Source organism: Ixodes scapularis, unplaced genomic scaffold (assembly GCF_016920785.2).
Source record: "Ixodes scapularis isolate PalLabHiFi unplaced genomic scaffold, ASM1692078v2 PGA_scaffold2__306_contigs__length_199485367, whole genome shotgun sequence".
In the NCBI taxonomy this organism is placed as follows: domain Eukaryota; kingdom Metazoa; phylum Arthropoda; class Arachnida; order Ixodida; family Ixodidae; genus Ixodes; species Ixodes scapularis.
In genome coordinates, this window is record NW_024609857.1 from 38102931 (window position 1) to 38129059 (window position 26129).

The 26129-nt window shown below is 44.5% G+C and overlaps 1 protein-coding gene across 2 annotated transcripts in view; it reads left to right on the top strand.

The window, feature by feature from the left end:
• The window catches only part of LOC8053623 (nucleoporin NUP188), a 68779-nt gene extending 42780 nt beyond the window's left edge, over positions 1 to 25999 (top strand). For both annotated transcript variants that reach the window (XM_029982359.4, XM_029982360.4), the window contains 13 exons: positions 6938 to 7104; positions 8919 to 9031; positions 9344 to 9475; positions 10469 to 10537; positions 15617 to 15820; positions 19005 to 19136; positions 21039 to 21113; positions 21650 to 21768; positions 21936 to 22014; positions 22721 to 22852; positions 23479 to 23534; positions 24722 to 24851; positions 25752 to 25999. In XM_029982359.4, the coding sequence (XP_029838219.3) occupies positions 6938 to 7104; positions 8919 to 9031; positions 9344 to 9475; positions 10469 to 10537; positions 15617 to 15820; positions 19005 to 19136; positions 21039 to 21113; positions 21650 to 21768; positions 21936 to 22014; positions 22721 to 22852; positions 23479 to 23534; positions 24722 to 24851; positions 25752 to 25910 (1567 nt within the window). In that variant the 3' untranslated portion in view covers positions 25911 to 25999. The remainder of the gene's footprint in view (positions 1 to 6937; positions 7105 to 8918; positions 9032 to 9343; positions 9476 to 10468; positions 10538 to 15616; positions 15821 to 19004; positions 19137 to 21038; positions 21114 to 21649; positions 21769 to 21935; positions 22015 to 22720; positions 22853 to 23478; positions 23535 to 24721; positions 24852 to 25751) is intronic.
• The last annotated feature ends 130 nt before the right edge of the window (positions 26000 to 26129 follow it).

Genomic DNA, 26129 nt, shown 5'->3' on the forward strand with positions numbered 1-26129 from the left:
TTCACAATGTAATAAACAGACGGGAATTTGCTATGAACTCCTATATTGCGGGAGAGGATACCGCAGGTTGTGGACGCAGCAGATTCGCGTTTCATGGTGCGAAGGACCCGTGGAAACCCGCCAAGAACTCGCGTCCCACAGGAACGGAAACTGCATATTGCAGTCCCAGTCACAGGAACCGATATATCGCGCACAGACCGCAGACAAAAATGCGGGAATCCGCTACAAACTCGCATGTCACAGGAACAAATACCACAGATCGTGGAGGCAATGTACATGCGGAAATAACTCTCGTGTTATGGGAATTGATATCGTGCCCACAGATCGCGGACAAAAACGCGTAAATTCGCTACAAACTCGCATGTCACTTATACGGATACCACAGATCGCGGACGCCGCAGATTCGCATTTCACGATGCGATATACACGCGGGAACGACTCGCATGTTACGGAATGCGATATTGTGTATGCGGACCGCAGACAGAAACACGGAAACCCTTTTGAACTCGCTTGTCAGACGTACAAGTACCGCAGATTGTGCAGTTGATGCGATTCTTACCGGACATCGCGTGACGTCCGACAGGGGTCGGGGGGTGGGCGGTGTTTCGGAATTTTCATGTTACAGATATTTAGCCAGAAAAACTGGATGGGCAATCTTTCAGGGGAGGGTGTCCTTACGGAATTTTACGGTAAGTGTTTTGGCGGAGCTACTACCAGCATAGCATATATACTCGTTTATAAGCCGCCCTCGTGTAAAACCTGCACCCCTCACTTTGGGGTAGAGCACTTGCTTAAATGATTGGAATCTTTGCATCTTTTACTTGTTTTTACAAACATTGTCGAAAATGCTCTCTCATATTTGTAAATAATTGCAGTTAAGCCTGGTTACATCAAACCCAGGAATTTCAAAATATTGTCTATTTCAAACAATCGAAACATGCCCTTGAAAATCTTATGTAAAAGTAGAGGTGCCTTGTGCATTTGTATTGAACTCCACCGGCCTCCAAACATTGTCATCGCTGGGTGGTTTGCATTGTTTGCATGTGGCGAGGATGAACCACTCTTGCTGTGGGCAGTAAAAGACTCAAAGAAGCAGAGGACAAAAACAACACACTGCCTTGACTCCATAACACCAAATAAAAAAGCCCCCCCTTCCCCCCCTCCCCCGCCCCCCCCCAAAAAAAAAAAGTCTAGCTAGTTGAACCTGTGGACAACGGTTGTGCAATCACACTTGGATGCCTTGTTTATCTTTGCTTACCTTCTTTCTTTTTCGTTTCCTTTTTTTTTCTTGCTGTCTTTGATTTTATGTTATTTCTTTTTTTGTTGCTTGTTTGACTTTTGTCTGTAGGTGAAGAAAGAGTTGCTTTTCTTTTATGCGTCCCGCCCTGCCCTTTTTCGTGTTGCAACACCCAGTCACAGCTGTGCGCTTGCGTAAGCACGGCCAGGTGCACGCGGAAGCGGCGGTACCTTCTGCTCCCTTCCAACTAAGCTTTAACAAGGTTCTACCGTATTTAGCAGTTCTTGTATGCAGCAGTTGCTAATTTACCGTTTGTCACAATCTTCGGTATTAGCAGAGACACACAGAATTCCGAATTGGTGCTTCGGTTAAAGACCGACCAACGAAACCATTTTCCGCAAGGTAGGAAAATGGCCCTCGCGCCCTCCTCTTTTCACCCTCTCCCAAAAATCACTTGACGGCAGGGGCTCGTTTTGTGTCGGCTTTTCCTGTAGGGATAATCCTCAAAAACCGCGAAATGAGCGGCTAGCTGCGAGCGCAACAACGACCTTGAGACGTCCAGGTGTCTTCCCTCCTTGACGCGGGCACGCTCAATCCGCGAGATTGAGGAAGCCAGCGCGACCGAACGCTTCTTCCCATGAGCTGCAGGTCTGAGGCCGCTCGGTCGGTGGAGATCGAGGGGTCTTGGTATGCTGTGTTCGTTCCAGCAGCCGCTCTCTGGCATCGCGCGGCTGCTGGAACCATTCCCGTCTCTGCACAAGGATTGGCTTGCGCAATAAAGGGTTCAGGTCGTCGATAATACATTTATTTCCGAAACTTATAGATCAAGTGGCTTTCCCTAATCTCTTCATTACTGTTTGAAACACATCTCCTCTCATATGTTGTTCCTCCCATTTTGGACTCTTTTACGTATTTATTCGTCCTTACCTCTACTTGATGACTGTTTTATAACTTGATAAAGACCTTTAAATATTGGCGCGGGCTTGCGCAATCAACGCTGTCCCGGATTTATTCAAAATTGGAAAGATTGGCGTCAGGAGGGGTTGAAGAAGCAAACCGTAATTCTTGCTTCTAATGAAGATGGCACAATCGTAAGATCGGTCTATGCTTCACCTGCCTCCACAGCGCCCCATCGTTTGCACCATCGCAACTTCTCAGTGACATAGCTGTATACCACATTTTACTGATGGTTACTATACATGTGGCCCCATAGGCTTTCCCGTTATGAGCGAGTCGACTTTTTAACGACCGGCGACTCTCCTGAGTGAGAATAAATATTATCACCTTCCCACAACATCCACACCTTTCTCACCCCTTCCCCCCCCCTCCCCTCCCTTTGCCGAGTTGGGGAAATATCAGGCCACGCCAGGAAGCAGCCTGCAGACTGCGCTTTTCGGCTACACATTCTCAACATATTCGAACCTGGAAGTAAACACATTGCATGAACGACGCCCAGTTTATTTGCAACCTAAATCAATTTCATCATCAATCATTTTTTGTTACGACTTCATGGTGAAAGTGTGTTCGTCGTGATGCCACAAAAGTGGTCGATTCAAAGGTAGAAATAGGTCCTCGTATTTACTTTGCGGAAATACGCGCTCCTGTGACGCTCTAGTGCGCAAGGTCAACGCACCCGAGGCAGTGCGTAATACTTTAAAACTGTCGTTGACGATGAAATACTTGTGGGAAGTGCGGAAAATTGTTTACACCACAAAAGCATACCGAAAGACAACAAAATATCGCAATGGTTAAAACAAAAATAATAAAAAAAATCAGCTCGCGAAAACCGTTGCTTTCCTCTCTCTCTCTCCCTCTCTTTTTTTTCCAGCCACTACAAAAGATAGCGGCCGAGCAACAAAATTCTATCAAAACCTCGCTTCTTGGAGAAAGGACAGTAGGCTATATGGTAGTGAATCTGCCAGGGAGTTTGTAGAAATAATAGGCGACCATTGAACCTACCCTTCTGCACAAATCATGCCCGGGATATTTCCATTTTCCTTTCACGCGATTCGAAGGCAAGACGCTGGGAGAATTCATGTGCACTAACATGCTGCTTCTAAAAGAAATTACCAGATTTATAGTGCATGTCAATTTAGATGTAAATAGTTTAATCACTGTGCACAAACATTCGCGGCCTGGAGGATGACATGGAAGCATGGCGGAAAGCAGCTTGCTGAAGATAGAAGTCTCTGTTGCATTGCACTGGTGTGAAGAATCATTACGTATGTTTGTCTTATTTCCGTGCCAAAATAAAAACAGCGTTTAGAAACCGAACCCTGTCCTTTTTGAGGAGCGCCGAAAGGACATAAAAAACCGGGACAACCAGAGCTTGTCCTGGTTCCTTGTTTGTTCGGAGCCTTTGAAAAGGGGTTGAAAATTATGGACTGACCCGACTTACCACATTAGAGCAGTTCATTTCCATTGCGACAGGCTGTCTTCAAGCGTCTTGTATAGTCCAGCTTGTACTGGTCCGTTTTTATTTTCGGTTCCTTTCAAAACGTGGGCTCTAAGCCACTGGACCAAACTACCATATTCATTAACTGCGGAAGCGGAGAAGTGGAAATGCAACAAAAGGAAAGATTGCCCACGTTATTTGGGGCCTATAGAAAAGCAGACTGGATAGAAGGGGGCCGAAATCTCTTTCAAGAAACACACAATCTTCTCTTTAATTCTGTCTAACAATTTGATGTGAAGGTGTACTTGGCTATGGCATTATTCGTTTAGGAATCAAGCGAAACTTTGTATGGGATCATTATACGTTTACGTTCACTCCCATTCGATGCTTATCATGTTTTCGAGTATGTACACGGGATGGTTCTCAGCGGTAGTTTTTTAATCTGATTGCCGGCCAGAGTGCGAGCCAAAATTAACGCACTACGGCCGCGGGCCGTCGCGCTCTTCTCCTTCTTCTCCCTATCAATATACAATCAAAAGGGAGTTTTCGTAGACCGCGCTGCCTCCTCCGCTAAGCATTCCGCAACGAAGAAGTTGCTACTGCGCCTGCGCGCCGATAGCCTTGACTGTGGAGTTCCCGCTATCGTAGCGGGTTGCGGAGGGCCTTGCGGGGCGGCGAAAACGATCTACGAAAACTCCCTAATGACACGGGCGGTGCCGTCAATCGTGCTGGTGTCGGGAACCAGTAAGTCTGACCCTTGAAATGCAGGCGTGACGCAAAACCCAGAGGCGTCTCGTTCGCCCACTTACGTTCTTCCCAGGCGGCGGAGATGGTTGTTTAGAGGGGATTATCTTCTGAACGGATCCAAGTTACTCGAGCAAGCTCGCATTCTGCTCGCAAAGCCCAGCCGCTAAGCAAAGGTAACGGACGGTGGTTCGAGGGGCGTGCAACCCTTGCCCGCTTGGTCCTCCCAACCACTTCTCCGCTTCCGTAAATTTTGAATGTTGTAGGTTGGTCCAGTAGCTTAGAGCTCACTTTTTGAAAAGAACCGAAAATAAAAACGGACCAGTACAAGCTGAACTATGCAGGACGCTCTAAGAGAGCCTGTCGTAATGAAAATGAACTGCTCTAATGTGGCAAGTCGGGTCAATCGGTTCATAATTTTTCATCCCCTTTTGAAAGGCTCCGGAAAAACAAGAAACCAGGAAAAGCTGAGTGACGCAAGGCGCCTCGTTTTGTTCAGGTTGTCCCGGTTTTCTATGTCCTTTCGGCGCACCTCGAAACACACAGTGTTCGGTTTCTAAACGCTGTTTTTATTTTCGCACGGAAATAAAACAAAAATACGTAATAATTTTTCACACCAGTGCAATGCAATAGAGACTTATATTTCCAGCAAGCTGCTTTCGGCCATGCTTCCATGTCATCCTCCAGGCCGTGAATGTTTGTGCACACTGATTAAACTATTTACTTGTAGATTGACATGCACAAGAAATCTGGTACTTTCTTTTAGAAGCAGCATGTTAGTGCACATAAATTCCCCCAGCGTCTTGCCTTCTAATCGCGTGGAAGGAAAATGGAAATATCCCGGGCATGATGTGCAGAAGGCTAGATTCAATGGTCGCCCTTTATTTCTACAAACTCCCTGGCAGATTCAGTACCCTATAGCCTGATGTCCTTTCTCTAAGAAGCGAGGTTTTGATAGAATTTCGTTGCTCGGCCGCTATTTTTTGTAGTGGCGCGAAAAAAAAGAAAGAGAGAGAGAGGGGGGGGGGAAGCAACGGTTTTCGCAAGCTGATTTTAACAATTTTGCGGGAAGTGCGTAAACAATTTTTGCGCACTTCCCACAAATGTTTTATCGTCAACGACAGTTGAAAAGTATTACGCACTGCCTCGGGTGCTTTGACCTTACGCACTAGAGCGTCACAGGAGCGAGTATTTCAGCAAAACTTTGAATCGATCACTTTTGTGGCATCACGACGAACACACTTTCACCATGAAATCGTAACAAATAATGATTGATGATGAAATTGATTGGGTCCCAACAGTATACAGCCACATTATTTAGGTTGCAAATCAACTGGGCGTCGTTCATGCGATGTGTTTGCTTCCACGTTCAAATGTGTTGAGAATGAGTAGCCGAAAAGCGCAGTCTGCAGGCTGCTTCCTGGAGTGGCCTGATATCTCCCCAACTCGGGAAAGGGAGGGGGGAGAAAGGGGTGGATGTTGTGGGAAGGTGATAATATTTATTCTCACTCAGGAGAGTCGCCGGTCGTTATAAAGTCGACTCGCTCATAACGGGAAAGCCTATGGGGCCACATCTATAGTAACAATGAGTAAAATGTGGTATACAGCTATGTTACTGAGAAGTTGCAATAGTGCAAACGATGGGGTGTTGTGGAGGCAAGTGAAGCAAAGACCTATCTTACGATTGTGCCGTCTTCATTAGAAGCAAGATTTTCGGTTTGCTTCTTCAACTCCTCCTGACGCCAATCTTTCCGATTTCGGGTAAATCCGGGACAGCGTTGATCGCGCAAGCCCGCGCTAATATTTAAATGTCTTTATCAAGTTATCACACAGTCATCAAGCAGAGTTAAGGACGAATAATTCCGCAAAAGAGTCCAAAATGGGATGAACAACCTATGAGAGGAGATGTGTTTCAAACAGTAATGAAGAGATTAGGGAAAGCCACTTGATTTATAAGTTTAGAAAATAAAAGTATTATCAACGACCTGAACCCTTTATTGCGCAAGCCAATCCTTGTGCAGACACGGGAATGGTTCCAGCAGCCGCGCGATGCCAGAAAGCGGCTGCTGGAACGAACACAGCATACCAAGAACCCCTCGATCAACACCGAGCGAGCGGCCTCGGACCTGCAGCTCATGAGAAAAAGCGTTCGGTCGCGCTGGCTTCCTCAATCTCGCGGATTGAGCGTGCCTGCGAAAACGAGGGAAGACACCCGGACGTCTCAAGGTCGTTGTTGCGCTCGCAGCTAGCCGCTCATTTCGCGGTTTTTGAGGATTATCCCTACAGAAAAAGCCGACACAAAACGAGCCCCTGCCGTCACGTGATTTTCGGGAGAGGGTGAAAAGAGGAGGGCGCGAGGGACATTTTCCTACCTTGCGGAAAATGGGTTCGTTGGTCGGTCTTTAACATGCTTTTCTATATCGAATTATCAATATATCAGGCTATTTGACTATCCCTTTTGAGTTCAATATATCCGGGCTCAACTGATTGTCAAAATGTTTGATTTATATAAAACATGAAATGAATTGCCCCACACAACAAACGACATGTTTCGACTGCAGCGCTAGTGACACCACGACTCCGAGCTGGTGCAGCAACATCGACAAGCTGCTGTCCATGCTCGCCCCCGGCGTCACCTCAGTGCACCCAAGACTGGTCCTCACCGTGGCCACACTCCTAGCGTCAGCAGTCGGGATTCTGAGACTGAAGATGGACGCCGGCGACAAGGGTAGGTCGGCTATTAGCAAAACGGGTTACTCCCGCGGCTCACGGGATACGATTGAACATAGGCACCAGCGATGCCACTACACCCAGCATGCGCTAAACAAGCAAACTCTCCATGTTTACGGTTGAGCAAAAAGAATAAGTGCCAAGCGCACTCACTTCTTTTTTTTTTCTGTGCGTTTTTTGGATTGGTTTGTTTACGAGGTAGCAACAGCGCTGAGCGAGTCTCGTTTCTCCGCCGCGCCACTATGTCTCGCTCCTGGAGTTATTGTGTCGGAGTTGCCGCGGCGCCGGAAGCAACGGTGTTACGATTCCATCTAGCTCGACACTGCATCATACTCTGTGCCTTTGCCACAATAGTGAGAGGAAAGGGACCATTTCTTTTTTTTTTTGGGGGGGGGGGGGGGGGGGGGGGAATTAATATGAATATTATTAATTGGACGCCGAATCAAATGAAGTATTTTCGAACATGAATTGTTTGCATTCAATGTGAATCTTATTTTTCCGTAAATATACTTTTAAAAAGGAATCATTTTGTTGTTTAAGAAACATTTTACACACCTGTGTTCAATGAGGAAAGTTGGGCAAGACATAACGTAACATGGCAAATGCAGCAATGAATAAATCTTTTAATTATAATATAGATAGACTTTTTTTTTCCCCCGCACTTTCTTTTAATATTACGGTTTGCTACAAATGTGACCAAGCCCATCAAACCAACGGAGGTGCCCTTTTGTGTCAACCATTTCTCTGAGCACACCGGTGCAAAGCAGTGAAGCTTGATACACTTTCGCTGGAACTATCAGATGAAGCTTGATGCGAGAGCGCTGGTGCAATGCAGTGAAGCTTGACGCGGGTTTGCGAGTGCTAAGCGGTGAAGCTTGATGCAAGAGTGTTGGTGCAATGCAGTGAAGCTGGACGTGTGTGCACCGGTGCTATGTGGTGAAGAGTGAAGTGAGAGGGCTGGTGCAATCCAGTAAAGCTTGATGCTCCTTCAGTGGTGCTGTACGGTGAAGCTTGATGTGAGAGCACTAGTGCAATGCAGTCAAGCTTGACACAAGAGGTTGGGGACTTCTGAAAGCATTATTTATTATTCTGTCCTAGGAGGTGGTCATTTTCATTATTGGTTATAAATATCTACCCTTGGTGTAACCATCAGAAATATTTGAATCAGTTTGGTGGGGCTGTATATCACAACACTTGCATGGTCATAGGTAAGATTTTGACTGCAGGCAACATCTGAGAACTTTGTCAACTTTGCTCAAACAATATATGTGCATTATTTATGATGGTCAAAAATCTGTGTCCGTTTTCCTACAGGGCATGCATATAGCCATTCATTAACCATCTACAAACTGGAGTCCATCAAAATTACTAGAAAGAATTAACATTGTGGGGGAGTGCCATCTATGCTGCAATATGGGGCATGGCATCTGACAAGCCGACCAGCCAGCACAGATTTGCATTTTTGGGATTTGGCATATAGCGCTAGCAATGAAAATCATATGTAGCATGCCTAGAGAAGCGCCATTAGTTTTGTTATTTATGCATATTTTTGTTGAGATTTGTTTATAAAACTTTGATGTGTCTTAAAAATATGTATCAGTCATGATAAAATAACAGGTAATTATCTACAAATATTTACAACATAAAAAGGAGGTATGCATGAATATTTGGTCATGTCCCAAAGTGAAAGACAACTAATAATTAGACTTTTTTTTTTTCTTTTTTTATTAAACGAGAAGTGTTGAGGTTTATCAAAATTAAGCACATTTCACCATTCACACAAGTACTATAATGTTCTCTGTCTTGTTTCAGATCTGCAGCCATTCCACTTGGATTCATGGACACAGTCCCTCTGTGTTCTTCTCAAGTACTACAGCCAGCAGTGCATCGATGACCTCAAGACCACCCATCTCCTCTCTGTCCGAGTATGCCTTAGTGCTCTTCAGTTTTTTTTAGTATTCACTATAAAATCAATAAATGTATCCCAAGTGCTAATTCAACGGATTGATGTAAAAAATGCTTGCACATATAATCTAACGCTTGTACGGAGGGTTTGGTTATGCTAATGAGGATAATATTTCATCGGAAAGGCTGAAGAACGTTAGGTAATTGACCAATATGTTGGAAAACAAATATAATGTGTTTGACTACCATTGCTCCACGGCAGACAAAAAAAAAAAAGGAAAAAAAGGACATGATTGTTTGTGTTGATAGTTTGAATCTCTCCCACCCTCAAGGTCTGCACCAGCTTGGTCATTCTGCTCAAGGATGTGCTCGGGCTGTCGAAGGAGAAGGGAAGCTGCTGTCCTCTTCTTCAGCAGCACCTCATCGTCTCAACGCTGTGCCGAGTCCTCCACGCCTGTCTTCAGGTTGTCCGTCCTCTTCAGGGCTTCAGCATTGCGTTCCACAGTTAACCAACAACGTTGGACAGGAATACTTATGAGTTTTCTATACCGGCCCCTGTATTGCTAACTTTTGACGAGACTAACCTGATTTGACCTTGTCTGACTAGCCGGGGCCAAGCTAATCTGATCAGACATGGGCCCTAGTTGATGTAAAACTGAATTTCTTGTATGTTATACACATAGCGTTCATTCTCTATGTAAACTAATTTCATGTGCAGGATGGAAGTTTACGCATAACCGCACTCAAATTGAAAACGGATACAAATGACTCGTATTGCTTTACGGGGGCAGCATGAGTGCAACTAAAATTTTGAATTAGTGTAATGCTGGGTTTGTTATTACAATTGGTGCCTTCAAATACCAGTACAGCAACTGTGCAGGTTGTAGTGGCTGTTCTATTCAAGACCTGGCTCAGGCAGAATTGCTGCCCCTGTCTTGACTGTTTCATAGATTGAAGAGCTTCTCAATTCCTTCTTTCTATTAAAATATGAAAGAAACCCTTCCTTGTATGGGGAGTAGCTTAAACCACACTCTTCTGGTGGAGGAGAAGAGAGCAAGAGGGAATTGGGGGAGGGGGGGAAGGATGAAGGACGCAGAGAAAAGGTTTTCTGCGTGGTGGAAAACGATTCTGTACCTCAGCTTCTAAAAACACCAAACTCATTTCTACACAAACAAAATGAGCAGTCAGGTTTTGCTGTTCCAGTTGATCTCATGACTTTTTGGATTGTTGTTATTTTGATCCCCCTGACACCAAAGAATGCATCAAAATGTATACTTACTACCACGCTCTTCTGATCAAATTCATAAGTAGTGCTGGCCTGCTAGGGTGTGACATGTTTCTAATTTGAGTTTCCCCTTTTTCGCTTGCCTTCTCTTTGTGGCATTTGGTGGTGCATATATTGGCATCCATTATCCATCTTCTGTGACTGAAGCTCATAAAACACCAATGGTGCGCAGGTTCGGAAGGGGAACCACCTGGCCCATGCCATCTGCCACCTGTTCCTCTCGCTGGCCTCTACACCTCAGGTGAGGGACGCTTGTACTAGATGATGCTCTTCTTTCCCAGTGTTAAGGAACTGCCACAGAATTTGAGGCACTTGTTGAAGATGGGAGTGGAAGCACAAACAGTTGCAGAGTGAAGTCTCAATCGGTCAAGATGTGCACGCTTGCTTCTGCTCACACGTGTTTCTTGGTTTGCGTTTGATGCCTACAAATACCCCCAGCTTCGCTGAATCTCTTGTCGAGGCTTAGAAAATCCAGAAGACTTAACACTATTTTTATGTTTTATAATCTGTGCACTACATGCATACTTTCTCAGCAATATTATTTTATGGCAGTGTCTCTTCTGCCGGCAGCTGGGAGAACAATTTCCCCAGAAATTCTACTGGCACTCACCTCCCATTGGCTCTCTGAAATCACATGACAACTTGCCAGAAGTTTTTGACACTTTCGGTAAATTTGGCGTCCACGCATGCTGCCCGGCCCAGTAGCTAGAGACAGCAATGTCAGAATGTTTGCACCTTTGTTTATTTGGCACAACAGTTTCTGCGCTCTTGGTACTCCGTGAACAAATCCTCCTCGGGCAAATCTTCGCGTGTGCGTTACCATGTCAGCACCGACTCCCGAAGATGCAGTAATCGTGGTTGGCAAGCTCTTCGCAACATTCGTGGCGCACGTTTCATGGACACACATTTCATCGACACTAACATTTTATCAACACTCGTTACGCCTATTGTACTCTCTAGGGACATTTTGTCGAGCATGTATCACCGGGGCAAGTGTTAACCTACCCGGCTCACTCATTCATGCTAGTTCAAGGCAACAGTCTGCGACAGCTCATTACAAAAATGTTAACCAACAGTTGTCACATAATAGTTTTCAGTAGTTGTCACATCAGACAGCCAACAATAGGAGACTGCCGGTAGAATTTCGGGAGAATTATTCTCCTAACTGCTGGAAGAATAAACACTGCCTTATTTTATATCTTTTCTTTAAAGGGGTCATGAAACGCGTTTCTAACTTTTTCTTGTTTAGCTTTCCTCCTCAACTCATAAATCACGCATTCTACCAAACAGTTCAAGAGGACGAAAAGAAGGGAGGCCCCTCTCGCTCGGAATCTGGATTGTGTACCCGGACAGAACCATTGTCCCCCTAAAAGATTAGCCCATCGCTGAAAATTCAGAGAAAAGTTACTTTCCCCAACCCGTTCACGCCGAAGCTGACAGTGCTGTGGAAGCTACGCGCACATGAAGGCTCCCTAGTTGGGCCAGCCACACTTGCCACGTGAGCATGGCAAATGTGGCTGCAGAGAATGAGGTCAGGTGATGAAAGGGAGGCGGCTGATTGGTCCGGCAAGCGCGTAGCTTCCACCACAATGTCAGCTTAGGGGTGAAGGGAATAAGTGAGGTCCGGTCTCGTGTGACGTCAGTTTGGACCCGATGACGCGGTTTTGGGACCGCGGATATATCACAGTGAAAAGGCAGAGAGCTTAAGAAGGGGAGGAGGTACGAAATAGTCCGCAGTGTTTTCAAATTTTCGCACTGAAAGTCAGGGTTTTGACTTTCTACCTTTTTTCTTTTGGCCCGCTGAACGATGTGCTATTAGTAAAATCCCAATCTGAAATGATTTATCCCAACCCAAAAATCGTTTCATGGGCCCTTTAATTAATACAGAATGCCTCATGCACACCTTAAGAAAACTCAAAAATTTAGATTTGATGCAGTAGATAAAAAATTACCCCATTGTGCTCCAGTCTTCAAGGTTTCACTTGCAGGTTCTTTACATTTGCTTTTGTCCATATTCTTCACCTTCAAAATTTCTTTCAAATGTCACACAAATCGTTCTCTTTTGCTCGTTGTCGAAACATCAGTTCTGAATTTCACACGAGCAGTTGGGCGTATGCGAGTAGCTAACCTGCACCTTTATCTTAACGCGATAACACTAAGGAGCTCATGTCGCAGAAAAGCCGGCCTCAGCGTGGTGGAACAGCCGGCATTGGTGGTGTGACACGAATCCTGATTGGTCGATAGGGTCATGACATCACAGCCACAACCGATGACTCGGAATATTAGGGTAGATGAGGGGGCATAACAGTCACAGTAAATTGTCTGATTGACTAAAATCTCTTAAGTACCTTTTTAATGATTGGTTTTAGGGGTCATGTTGGAATTACAGTCTTGATGGCCATTACTGTTAGAGGCTAGACCAATCTAAAGAATATACAAAAGGGGTTTTTGGGGTATTAACCAATCGATTCTTGTGTAGTTGCTATCTTGGCACCATGGCCTTAGTCGGTGTGCCGATGACAAGAAACGACGGGAGTTAAATGACTACCAAAGTCTTCGAAGCGTCAGTGCAGGCAGGGCTCAGTGCGCTCTTTTTGTGCACCATTCTTAAATTAGGCGAAAAAATGTGAATAACTGATTAATTAATATCTCAAAAACCATTACCTTTTTGCAAATTCTTTTAATTGGTCTGGCGTCTGGTAGTATAATTGGCATCAATATTTCAACTCCAACGTAACGCCTGAAACCTTTCTATTTGTGACACAATTTATTATGAAATTTGGAAGCTTTGAGAGCAACATTTCTATAATATTGTCACGGGTGGTGAGCAATAAACAAGAAATAAACAGGAAGAAATAAACGTTGAATGTGGCGAACTTGTGCCAAAAATAAAAGGGTACAAAAGATAATAACAGAGCGTCGCGGGCGTCGAAGTCGGCGTAGCAGCAGAGTCGCACGGTGGGGCGAAAACTGACTCCGCTCGCCTTGTGGAATCCCTTATGTACCGTCGTGGGTTTCTGGATCGTTCGGCGTAGAAGGTTCGGCGCGTAGAACATTCTGGCCTCGAACAAGCAACATGGTTCTCGAATTTACTAGAACATTACTTTACAGAGTCAACAAAAATGTGCAGCCGCGGGCAGGAATCGAACCCTGGCCTTCTGCGCGGAAGGCAAGCGCGATAACCGTTAGGCCACGCGCGCCCTGCCTACTTGGCCAGCGGCGCGCGCGGCAATATTTAATAAGGGCATTCATAAAACATGTTTTTTGTTTTTTAACGCAATTGCGAATGCACTACGGCCCTTCTTTTTGAAATACCGAAAAGCGAAGTCCGGAGTGGTGTCACCTCCTGGCTTTTACAGCAAAGCTGTTATGGGCTAGGGTCTTCAGAAAAATGCGTCCTCACATGTTAACAAAAAACTGCCCTTTGGTCGAGGCAAGTTTGAATAAATAAGAATAAGAGGGGGCAAACAGCATGAGTCAGCCTTCCTTGGCATTATTAGATAGTGAGGTCCTGATCCCTTGTTATCATCTCGAGGCATTGTCCTCGAGGTTGTCCTAGAAGTCGTCCTTGAGGTCGTCTTAGAATTCATCCTCAAGGTCATCCTAGAAGTCGTCCTTGAGATCGTCCTCGAGGTAGTCCTAGAAGTCGTCCTTGATGTCATCCTAGGCGTCGTCCTCGAGGTCTTCTTAGAAGTTGTCCTTGATGTCATCCTCAAAATCGTCCTTGAGGTCGTCCTAGACGTCCTTTAGGCGTTGTTCTCGAGGTCATCCTAGAAGTCATTCTTGAGGTCGTCCTAGACGTCATCCTCTAGGCATTGTTCTCGAGGTCGTCCCAGAAGTTGTCCTTGAGGTCGTCCTAGACATTGTCCTCTAGGAATCGTACTCAAAATTCACAGGAAGATGGAGGACCAGCTTTGCTGGTCCTCCATCTTCATGCGAGGCAGATGGCTCTGCAATTTTTTTTATCCTCCCTCGGAAAACATGGTGGCGCTCGACGCATGTTCTACTGAGGATGATCGGTGGGTTGGGGAATGGAACAGAGTTTTCTTTTTCAGGTGCCTGACGACCTCTCAGACTTAAAAAAGGAAATTGTCGAACGGTCAAAACAACTGGGTTTGGTGTCTGTGTACCGTAGTTTCGGTTGAAACTCCGCCGGGACAGCCTTTTACGCAGAACTCATGCAGAACCGGCGTGACGTGGCCCCTCACGTCGCTTACAAAAGTCCACTGCACCTTCTCTTCAAACTCGCACCTTTCTAAAGAATTTGAGATCGCTGGAAAAGCCTTTAAAGAACTTCAAACTCGAAAGTGAAGCAACGTCTGCTCACAGTGATAGGCGGCCTGCACGGAGGGGTTGATCGCGGGATGCGGGTGAACAAGACACGGAGGCATCAGAGAAACTCGAGTTGCAGGACGACTCAATCTTTGACGTCACTGCGCTAACACGGATTGCGCCCGAACTTCAAATTCTGCTTTTTGGAAATTGTTTTTTACTTCACAATTACTGAGTTCCCAATTTTTTAATTTCTTGGTTAATGTCCAGGCATTGTTTTCAATCGTTTTCGATAATAAAAAAAGATATGATCTTGACCTGTCAGTGTTCCTTTAAAAGCAAAACCATGCTCACCGCTGGAGGTGTTGTTATTCGCTGTCTTTGGGGAACTTAAAATGTTATATTCACACATTGTTTTGATTTGCTTGGGCTATTTACGCTAGTTTTGAAATTATATGCTTCGCACATGGGATATGTGCGAGATGATCACTTTCGCATGTTTTTGTTTTTGTAGCATTCTCAATGCCGAGAGCTCGTGTTGGGAGACTCGCCTTCACACGCTCTGGAACAAAAAGAAACGAAAGCGTTCTAAACAAAACAGATTTTTATTTTCTTTCAAACGTTTTTGTTCTCGCACCCCATGGTGTGTGAACGTGATGCCAATTGCCCAACGACTCCGCCGTGACGTGTTGAAGCTTTGAGACTGTGCTGTGGATAAACACAGGACTGCTCAGTTTTTTTATACTATTCCTTCGCAAACCAAACCCGAGCACCGGGAAACATTGGTTGGAAAATAAACCCAGTTGCTAAAGGGTTAACAAACTAATCTCAACAAGCACTGCCATAGCTTTTGTCCACACGCCACCATAACTTTCATTCAAATGAAGCAGGCAGCAGTGCACGAAACGGCTGGTGCTTGTACAGAGACTAAAGGTTCCTCAATGCATCGCGGCAGTGGTGGCATAGCCAAACTGGCGGGCTAGAATCGGTCTGTTATGTACATGAAGTCTGACCAATCAGCTCATTTTACTTTTGTGCTGCATCCAAGATGGCGGAGGCACTTCAGCTGTGCGGCGTCTTGGAGAAAGCGAGCCCATACCTGGGTGCCTGCTACGGGGGCGGTGACCGTTCCTGGCTGGAAGTGTACAGGCTGCTGGTTCAGCTGGCCACCGTGATGCTGCACACACTGAGGCACTTCTTCATCGAGGATGCACACGCCTTCATGGTGCTTCACCTGGACAGACTGATCTCGGTGAGGGTGCCCTCCCCTGTGCGTTTGCCCGGGATGGGCCTTTGATGATGCGCTAAAAGATTAGTCGCAATGGACTGCAGTCCCAAAGAGGAGGTTAGAAGATTGGTTGAAGAGGTTTAAAGAAGTGTGGTATTGCATGAGATATGTGGGTTCGGTGATTTAACGAAAGACATAATTTAGAGCGGAGCTTGAAGGGCAGGGATATAAATGTTCCTGGCTACATGGCATGAGCTAACGTCTGGTACAAGCATTGTGTATCCACTTTTGTCCATTCATACATCCAGACACAAAGATGTACAGTTCCAACTCTGAGGATTGTTGTTTTAATGCAATAGCATTCTTTAGTTACCCCCCACCCCCACTTCCCTAGATGTTGTCCTTGAAGTCGTCCGAGACGTGGTCCTCAAGATCACCCTAGAGGTTGTCCTTGACGTCTTCCTTGAGGTCTGCCTAAAGGTCGTCCCTGAGGTCATCCTATAGTTTGTTCTTAAGCTGAAACTGGAAGCTTCGCCTTCAGCATGAGCTTTCTGCCCTTGCTAGCACAAGTGTCAATGCGCAGGCTTACGCAACCAAAGCACTAAGGAAGCCAGCGAGCTTACGCTGAAGGCAAAGCTTCTAGTTTGAGCTTAAAAAAAGATACCACCCAGAAAAAAAAAAAAAAAAAATTTTTGCAAAAAAAGTTTATTTTGAAAAATGACATTAATACATGCACCAACATCTAGAAAGTATTCCCAGAAAGTTTAATTAGTTTACACTGCATAGCTCATTTTTTATCAATTATTCTGGTCCACCAAATCTGAAGAAAAGGTAGGGTTTGGAGCACTTTGAACGCATTTTTCTCCGTTCCACTTTTTGGTATAAATTCCATTTTTAGTCTATCTATCGTTTGATAATGGCAAAACAGGGAAGGCTCATTCTTCCCTTTTCCTAACTGAAATTTAATAAGGAATGCGGCTATGGAATTTTCTTGTCACTTTCCAGATGTCTTTTATAAAAAAAATGTTGACATTTTGTCGAAGACGCATAAGACCAAAAAGTAGACCAATTTTGCAGAAGAGAAAATTTGTAGAAATAAATGACTTTTTTAGAAAAAACAATCCATAGCTGCACCCCTCAGGCATTTCGCTACATATCTAGCAAATAAAAATCTTGAATATGGTGATAGTTTTCTGACGATAGATTAACTAAACAATGTAGGCGTGTTGCTGATAGAAGCTACTCTAATTTCCTTCTCATTGAACAGACAGACCTGAAATTTTGTTATACACCCTCTAGCACGACCACAAGCCTACCCTTCAAGTTTCATTAGGGCTCAAAAGTTGACCCCCCTAGGGGGCGTGTTTCCTTAGGGTGATTGGAGTATAGATAGGGTTTGAAGTTTTTGGTTTAAACCGATAAAAATCGATTAAAGTATGCCGAATTCATTCTCGGGAATTCGGTTTTAACCGAAAAAGGTGAGTTTGTAAGTTCAGCGTTTTCGGTTTAAACCGATAAAAACCGATAAAAGTATGTCGAATCGATTTTATAAAATTCGGAGTTAAGGGCTGTTTATACTCCGACGTTGAGCACAGTGAACGCAGCGTAGTGTAGAACGCGCGCCTTTCATTGGCCGGCAACCAGAAACTCGATATCTTCGACCAATTACTATCTGTGCGCGCTGCGCTACGCCACGCCCATCGACGTTACGTTGGAGTAAACGCACCTTTAACCGAAAAAGGCCACATTGACCTTTAAGTCGTACCGCAGAGCCGTGGCGAAAAAGTGGAACGACAGTGTCTATCGAAACGTGTCCAAATGTATGGGATACGCGGATGCTATCACAACGTTTTGGTTTGATGTGCGCATCATCGATCCGAACGTGAAGTCCGAAATGCCCATGACTTCGCCATGTACGAGCGTGTTTTCAAATTCGTTGTAAGGGAGACTGATTTGATGCAAGCTTTGCAGCCATAGTTTAGTGAGTACACGAAATATGTTGTGCTTCGAACGTCGCACCGTGTCTCTTTTGGTGGTCAGATTTGGTTGATTGGCCAATTTTGGCTCAGGCAGCGCTTCATCTCCTCAGCCTGCCAGTGTCCTGTGTTATTCTCGAAGGCCAGGGTCATATTAACAGGAAAGAAATAGTGCGGATCAACGAGAACCTGGTAAAATACATGCATGTTTACTATAATAAAATCAGGTGATCCTGATGTACAGAAGGTGAAGTTCCATGTTTTCTAGCCATGGGCATCACATCTGACTTGTCTGTACTTTCTGTTTTTTTTTTTGTTTTTTTTTTTCTTGTTTTTTTTACAGTTGCACAGATTTGCTAAAACTACCCATTTCTTTTTTAATCTATCTGTGCCGTTATTCTTTGAGTGATCACAAATATCATAGCTACAAGGATCGTCTGATCCAGTGTCCGTTGGTGTTTATTTCATATTTACCGAAAAAAGACGGTAAAATTTTGTGGACATAAATATACACCGAAAAAAACCGAAAATTGAATTTTAAAATAAACACCGAAAAAAGTATGCCGAATTTTGAAAAAATAAAAACCGAAAACTCGGAATCCCAAGTATAGAGGTTGTCTTATGGGTCGTCCCTGTGTCATCCTCTAAGGCGTTGTCTATGGCCTCGTAACAAAAGGAGGAGGTAAGCATGACAAATGTTATCGCAATTCATAGACAACCAACAACAGTGGTTTCTGCAGCCAATTTTTGTTTTACACACCCCCTTTCTTGAGCAATAAAGGCAGCAAAAAAATAAAATAAAAAAAAAATGTGCAGCAAAAAAAAAAATGTATGTGTTCATGAGTGAGGGTGCTTAGGATCCATATGCTAAGCTTAAAAAGCTTTAAGCAAGTACTGCTGCAAAGAGAGGAAAGTTTATATTCTTTAGGCATAGTGGTGCACCAATGTGCAGCTCAACCGTGCATAAAACTGAATTTTATATGGGAATACACCTCGTTTGGGGATAGAATGAAAGAACAGAAAGGAAATTTTGTGTGCCATGGAGTACCTTAGAAATATGAAAGTGTGCCACTTTTCTTTTCTCAATTCAGATCTGTAGGAGAATATGGTACGAGTCCAGCAAGGCTTTCAAAGTTACACAACCCCCACTAGCAAGCTAATGGAAGCTAACGGACCCGACCGTGCAGTCACGGCGACCTGGCTGACTGGGACGGCGTTCTGTCTCCTTTCAGTGTTTGATGCAGGTGCGCACTTCTCCCGCAAACGTCCACGAGGCGCTGGTGACCTGCCACCTGGCGTACATAATGGCGTCCCTGCGGACCTCTTGGCCCTGCGATCAGATGAACCCCCTCACAACGCTCATGGTGAGGCCAACTGACCCTCCCGTGCCGGCGCCCATTTTGACCCTATGAGGTCACGCGTCAGACGTTGCCCTACAAAGAAATGCTCCTGTTGCGGTCAGACTTCGGGGCTCCCACGACCGTCTCCCTTACGCTCCGCGGTCAATTGTCGTGCGCGCCCCGACAATTTCAATTTGCGCAACCAATAATTGGAAGTGTAATATTGATGCTTTTGAATTTTTAGCTTTACGCAAGATGGTGCAAATCTTTTCTACTTTCAGAGCAATACCTGTTATGGGTTCTTCCCTCCACCAGAAATGACGTCTGTTGTTCATGTTGTAGTTAAAGTAGAAGTAGTAGTTGTTGTTGTTGATGTTGTAGTTGGCGATGCAGGGCATCTGTCGTCGATGTTGCAAAATCCTCGAAAGAGATCGCCTGCTGACCCGTAAGAGTCGAATCTGGGTCCGTTGCATGCGAAGCGGAGACATTACCACTGAGCCGTGCCACGGCGTTAATAACTTGGTTTATGCTTTGAATTTTTACAGTACCCAATGCCCACTGCATGCGCTCTGAAAAAAAAAAAAAAATACAGCCAATAATAAAATGTTGTTGTTGTGCTATCAATGCCAAGAGCCCGTCCCGGCAGGCATGCATTCACACAATCCGGAATAAGAAAGAAACAAAAGCGTTCGGAACAAAACAGAATGTCTATTTTGTTCCGAATGCTTTTGTTCACTTACCCAACGGTGCGTGAACACGACGCCGATGCCCAACGACTTCGCCATGATGTTTTGCAGCTATCGCTGTGACTATACTGTGTATTAACACAGGACTGCTGAATTTTTTTTTTCTCTGGAATTTAGCACGCAAATTTACATGTTGTATATCATGGCAGCTTTTTCTCCGTTCGCTTTTTACAGAAAATATGTTAGCGACTTAAGTGACAGTGAAGGTGATTTTGGAGAAGACAACCATGAAGAGGGCTCTAAAAGTTTTTGCGATAAATCCTCCAAGAATAATTGTGACGGTTCTGTGAATGAGAGTGATGAGGAGGGCGTTAAAGACATTCCCATTTCTCAAATCTGGATACCCTCTACACTGATGCAGACCAAGATTCTGAAACTTCTCATACAGTCCATATGGTTCACAAACGCTTTGACGACGAATTTTATTTTACTACCACTGAGTGATTGTCTTGTTTTTAGTGTAAAATAATCCTGAATCGGCGGGCCAACAAGGCGAAAAGTCACGTTACTCGAAAAAGTTAAGCCTTTGTAGGGTAAGAAACAAGGAAAACTTGCACTTTTTGTCTTCTTTTAGGGTTCACTAGTGAGAATTCTTACTTGGTCCCATTGAATCCTTTGCTAAATTACCCAAGCACCAAGGGGCATGCTGTGAAGCCTAGTTTACGTGCGCTGCACGTGCTGGCATCTGCAGCAGTAACTGCTCCAAAGCAAACACCTAGAACAAATGGCACTTTCCAACTGTGTTTGTCAATGCCTTGGTTTGGTTATTTACTTTATGTGTTTTATACAGATAAGGCCTACATTCCCAGCATTCTCCTTGGTGATTAGACAATTTGGCAAAAGATTTATAGAAGAGTAAGAGTCCCCTTCAGCGTGCTTCCAATGAGCCATCCATTTCTTATCTCACCGACACGCCAAGCCACTGAATCTGATAATAATGTGGCAATGGCTTGTCACTGCGAAAAGTAGAGATATACATAAAAGTTGAGTGTCTGCATGTTCCTGCCTCCATGAAGGACACTAGATCAGAGATGAACAGGTGGGAGCAAAGTGACCGAAGGTCAAGATATCTCTCTTGCTGAACTCTGACCTTCGGTCAGTTTCTTTTTTCTCCTGCCCAATCTGTCTGAAATGTTACAACTACATTGTGTTTTTTTCTTTCATCGACACTCGTACACAGCGGGGCGTTTGCAGTGCTGCCTCTGCTGCAATTTCCTACCTCTGCAGGCCAACCCTGTTGCAGCACTTGATAGAGGTGAGCACTTATATAAAGCCTACGGTAATCTGTGGTGAGCTCAATCGTGGGATAGCTTTTAAATTTGTTTCATCATTTATAGTGACCTGTTTGTTCTATGGGACTATAGTTAACAGTCCTTGAAGTGGTATGTTTGTTAGTGCTAATCATGTTAGAAGGAAAAATAAAAAGCACTCGGTGTTAGAGTATCATTTTTCTGTGTACCCCTCACATAAGCTGTTTCTTCAGTCCTTTTCATTTCTAAATTAAAACTTGTATAATTGAGCACAGATGCAGAAATGTACAGTTCAATGGCCTTCTCTTCTCTGTGTAGTTGACCTGTTGTAGCTGTAGAAAATTGTGTGCTGGTTTTGGAGGATTGTTTTGGGGAGTTGAGATGTCTAACTTATTTTTGCAAGCAAGTAGAAAACCCAAACAAAGCGAAATCAGGCTTCCAAAACTAGAAGTAAGCTCTCGGTGATCAGGAATTCATTTATTAAATTGAGCTTGACTTGTTTCTGTTTGTTTTTTTTCGTTTTCTTTTTTGACATTTGCAGTACAAGAAAGGATCCCCAGCACAGCTGCGTTGCGAAGAAGAGACAAACCAGCCTCGCCGTCAGCTCTCAACCGAAGACGTGTGCGATCCTTCACCTAAGCTCACTGAGGCCCGGAGCAAGTCAGTACCCCACGGACACCGCAATCTAAGTTTTTCTGTTTCAGTGCATCTTAATTAAGCAGCATGTTAAGATGCCCCTGTTTGTAGTTTCAGCTGTTTAGGTGACAAGGAAGGTGTTTACCCAATGCTCGTTACGTATTTGGTCTGTTCTTGGCGATGATTTCCAGGTTGCTTGAGCTGTTGTCCGTCTGCTTGGCCTGCTGCCAGCAGTTCAGTCCCAGTGTTGCCGAAGCCGTCTCTGATCAGGTCAGTGTAGCATCAGACACAGTCTTAGCGACTCGCTTTGTTGGCTTCAGTTTGTGTAGTAATGTATTTTGTAATCGCATTCGGGTAGCTCAGGCAGTAAGGCAAGAACCAGAAAGGCAGAAGGGCTTCCAGTGTCTTTGTAACCCCTGCACACGTGCAATAGTAGTTTTAATGCAGTGTTGTTTTCGTCTAGGGTAATAAAATCCATTTTGCGGTAGTCTTTTACAGAATTATTGCAGCCAGATAAAACTTCAAACACTTCAGTAGTCACAATTTTGTGTTTACTTGGAGACAAGTTACTGGTCCGGTAACCTATAGACTCGCAAAGCATACAATAAGACATCAAGATGTCATTTATGCTGCCACAAGGCTTCATAGCAGATGAATTGTAACATTCACAAACACTTGCTGGGAAACACATGCTAGATTAGGAAACTGAAAGAGCTTGCTTTTGTAAGTTGCCATCCGAAGTGATGAGATTTATTGTATTACTACCACCCACGGTGGATGAAAAAAGGTGTCTGTACAAGGCCAGCCAAAAACTAAAAAAATGTGCTTGAACTTCATAGCGCCCTTCCTGTCTACCTCGTCCTTCCTTCCTCGTCGTTTTGCGCCATATTTACCCTCTTCCACTGTGCCACTGCCTTTGTGGTTTCTGTTGCGTCGTCTTTTTTGAACACGGGATTTCTTGCTGGTTGCGTTCCAGTCTCTGGATGTGGATCAGTGGCCGCCCATCGTGGAGGTCTCCTTTTCGTCGCCGTCGCTCGAGCAAGAACACCACCTGACGTTTGGCACCCTGTTCCAGGTGTCGCACCTATGCCTCAAGTTCCTCACAAAGGTAGGGTGGTAACTTAATGAGCATTGGGAGAAAACAAAAGCTTTGCAGAAAGGATGAGTCGGGACTGTTGAAAGATCGCTGCCATCCAATGTTGCTCGCGCTAGCGGCATTGCACTCTTCAGAAGCTTGGCTCATTTCACCCTCCTCTTTTTAGTGTATGGCCTGAAATATTTTCATATATTTTTGTAGTTTAAGACGTTCTTGTTAGTTTTGGCTTGCCTAAAGTGCTGCTGTGTGCTACAAAAGAAAAAAAAAATATATATATATATATATATTTTTTTTTTATTCTGTTTTTGCAAGCTTTTACAGGATTTACACTAGATATACATCAAACAAGCTCCTTGCATTGTGTGCTGAATTTTTTTTTTTGAGTGCCTACTGTATCTCATTGTTATATGAAAGAGGAAGAATATTGTTGGCAAAATGTTTAAAAATAGACTCCCATTCTGGAACGGGTTGTTTGTAGCGCTCTTCAGTATGCTGAGGGCCTATCACCACTTTTGACACCCACATTTTTTGTCAGTGCCCAGAGCTCTAGGACACACATTACTACAATACAACTTTGCATCAGTCTCAGAAAAGTTGCAACAAGTGGCTAACATTTTTCCATGTTTTCTGCACTTCAGAGTGAACGACTCACAAAATCGCCAGGAGCAAGTCCAGGTGTCCTTCATCCAGAAAGGTATTTAACCCTGGGTTCCACACAAAAAAGAAGGGTGTAATTATTGGTCAGTATTTTCACAAGGCTGACAGAATTTTATAGTTGTCAGTTTTGTGACGCAAAGCCGTCTGCTGCCCAGACATCCGCGGCACATAATCCCGTGGGAATCATTGAATCGACAGGGTTGAACTGTGGTAGTGTTCAGATAACCTAATAAAGTATGATTTCGGCAAGTTCTAAAGAAAACCGTAGCAAGCGAGGAGAAGCTTACCAGTGCAACACAGATTGAGAAGCATTAGTTATTATTTTATGTAGGAACTCAATATTATACAGTTCTGCATGGAGCTTTATATAGATTTATTTGTCTCCAGTTGTTGGCATTTAGACACTGACAAACTGAACCAAAAAGCAATATGTTTAGTTTTGTTTTCCAGCGAGATAACTCTACAGCAGCCGTGTTTGTGCATTCATGGGCATCTGCCAAACTTTTGTCAAATGCTGCCCCTGAATTTCAGCCAATTCGATTCATCTCCAATCCTACTCAGACGAGCAGCACAGTCTCCTACAAAAAAGAGAAATCAGTTTATTAGGAAGGCAAAGGGGTTAACCATACTTGTTGGTGCTGGTTTTCTACATCGTAAGACGGCAGTTACACGAAACGCCTTTCCCCTTCCCATAAGCTGTGTACTGCCACGTTGATGAGCACCGCCGCCACTTTTGCCCTTTGTTTACGTGCAGACATGTAGTTACTTGTCTGGTCTTGATGTTGGCAAGGGGCTCCGCTGACTAGAGAAGTCTGTACACATGATCAGGGACACATTTCGATCGCATAAATCCAAGTTTATTCCGACTTGGTTTCCTTTCGGAGTCGCCCGGGCAGCATCTGCTAGGGCCTTCATGGCAACCGACGGGTCGACTTCTCGATCGCCAGCTCGTTTTAAGTCCGAATAAAGGCTGTTGTGTATAAGAATCGAGTACCAGACAATGTTCCTTTGCTGCTCCTTTGTGTTGTCGACTGCTCAAACAAACACAATCAATCCCTAAGCAAAAAAAAAATTGGCAGAGCTGGGAAATGGTGTTTTTACACTTAGAAAGATGTACAGAAGCCAGGAGTATGTCACGTAAAATCGCCTTACAAGGATGGCGTGTTTTAGGAGCACCTGCAGTGTTTGAGTCAGGAGGCATCCTTAAAGGTTTGTGGTGTCCAGGTCCCTCGTCCTGACCGTGCTCGAGATGAGCCTCTCACTCGTCCTGGGGCAGGCCATCCTGTGTCGCCTGCAGCCCCACGTACCACCCAGGGAGAAGCAGCTACTCTCCAGGGAACTTAGCGCCGAAATTGTGAGTACCCTTTTCGGATCTCTTGGTTTGGAAACAGCCAATCTTGCAAACAAATTGTAACAAAATATATGAAACAAAAGCTAGAGGGGACAATGGCCAGTGATGTAGCCCTGTGCGAACTGTCAGCAGTGATAAACGAAGCAGAGCGAGGTTGTTTTATTTTGCCAGGGCACCACTTCCAGTACTGGGTATGTTCTCTGTCCCGTAACACACATTTGTGCAAAGTATTTTTTTTCTTACGTCAATTTTCTAAAATGCACATGCATTGCAGGCAGGACATAAAACAAAAATAACCTGAAGAGAACAGGATCACACACATACGGGCCAGCATCAAGTTTGTGTAGAAACATATGTTAGCAAATTAGCCATTTCAAGGCATTTTGAATACTGCAGGTTGCCACCATTGTACAGGGCAAGATGCACCTGTTTCCTGTTTGTCTGGAACTGCATTCTAGAAGCTTTACTCACCTACTTTTAAATAGGCTTGGTAACATTTACAAAGCAGTTGGTTACAGATATTGTTAGTCCAGAGTATTACAATAATTAAATGTTAGTACTATGAAGTGACGTAGCATGGTCTTCATTTCAGTTGACCCCTGCTTGCAACTCCGCAGCAGAAGCTGCCCCTTGTGGCGTTCAAGAGTTCCGCTTTAACACGTCCGGATTCAGTGGAAGTACCATCGAGATAACCATAAACTTCCATGGATGGCTGCATATAATGCATCAACCATCTGTACCAAACTACAACAAAGTAGCCAGGATTTTTGTGTGTGTGAGAGGGGGGTTCAACCCCGCTTGTCAATGCCACTGCTAAACTAACGTTTTCTGAATTATTGTTTAGCTAGAGAAGACACTACGGCCCTGGACTTGGGATTCATGCGAGTGGCGTTATTGTTGCAGAGCTCGGTGAAGATGCAGGTGCAGCGGCACCTAAGGAGAGGAGGCCCCGTTTCGCCAAGTGCTTCCAGAACTGGGGGACCACAGATTCCGCCAGACCCTCTGTCGGAGTGGGGACTGGTCCAAGTGTTCATTCAGATTGTGGATCAGGTCTTCAAGTGACCTCACACACCTCGACCAACACGTGTACATACCTTTTTTTTTTATTTGTTCTTGATTTTTTTTTTTTAATAAAATGTTTCTGCCTGTGTGATACGATTTTTAAAATCAACAGCCATACACTCTGGTGAGCCCACATCGGTGGTAATAAGACTGTTGTATTACCGGGCTCGATATTTTGGGAATTTCGCAAGATGAATCCTTCTAAATATACTCCACAAA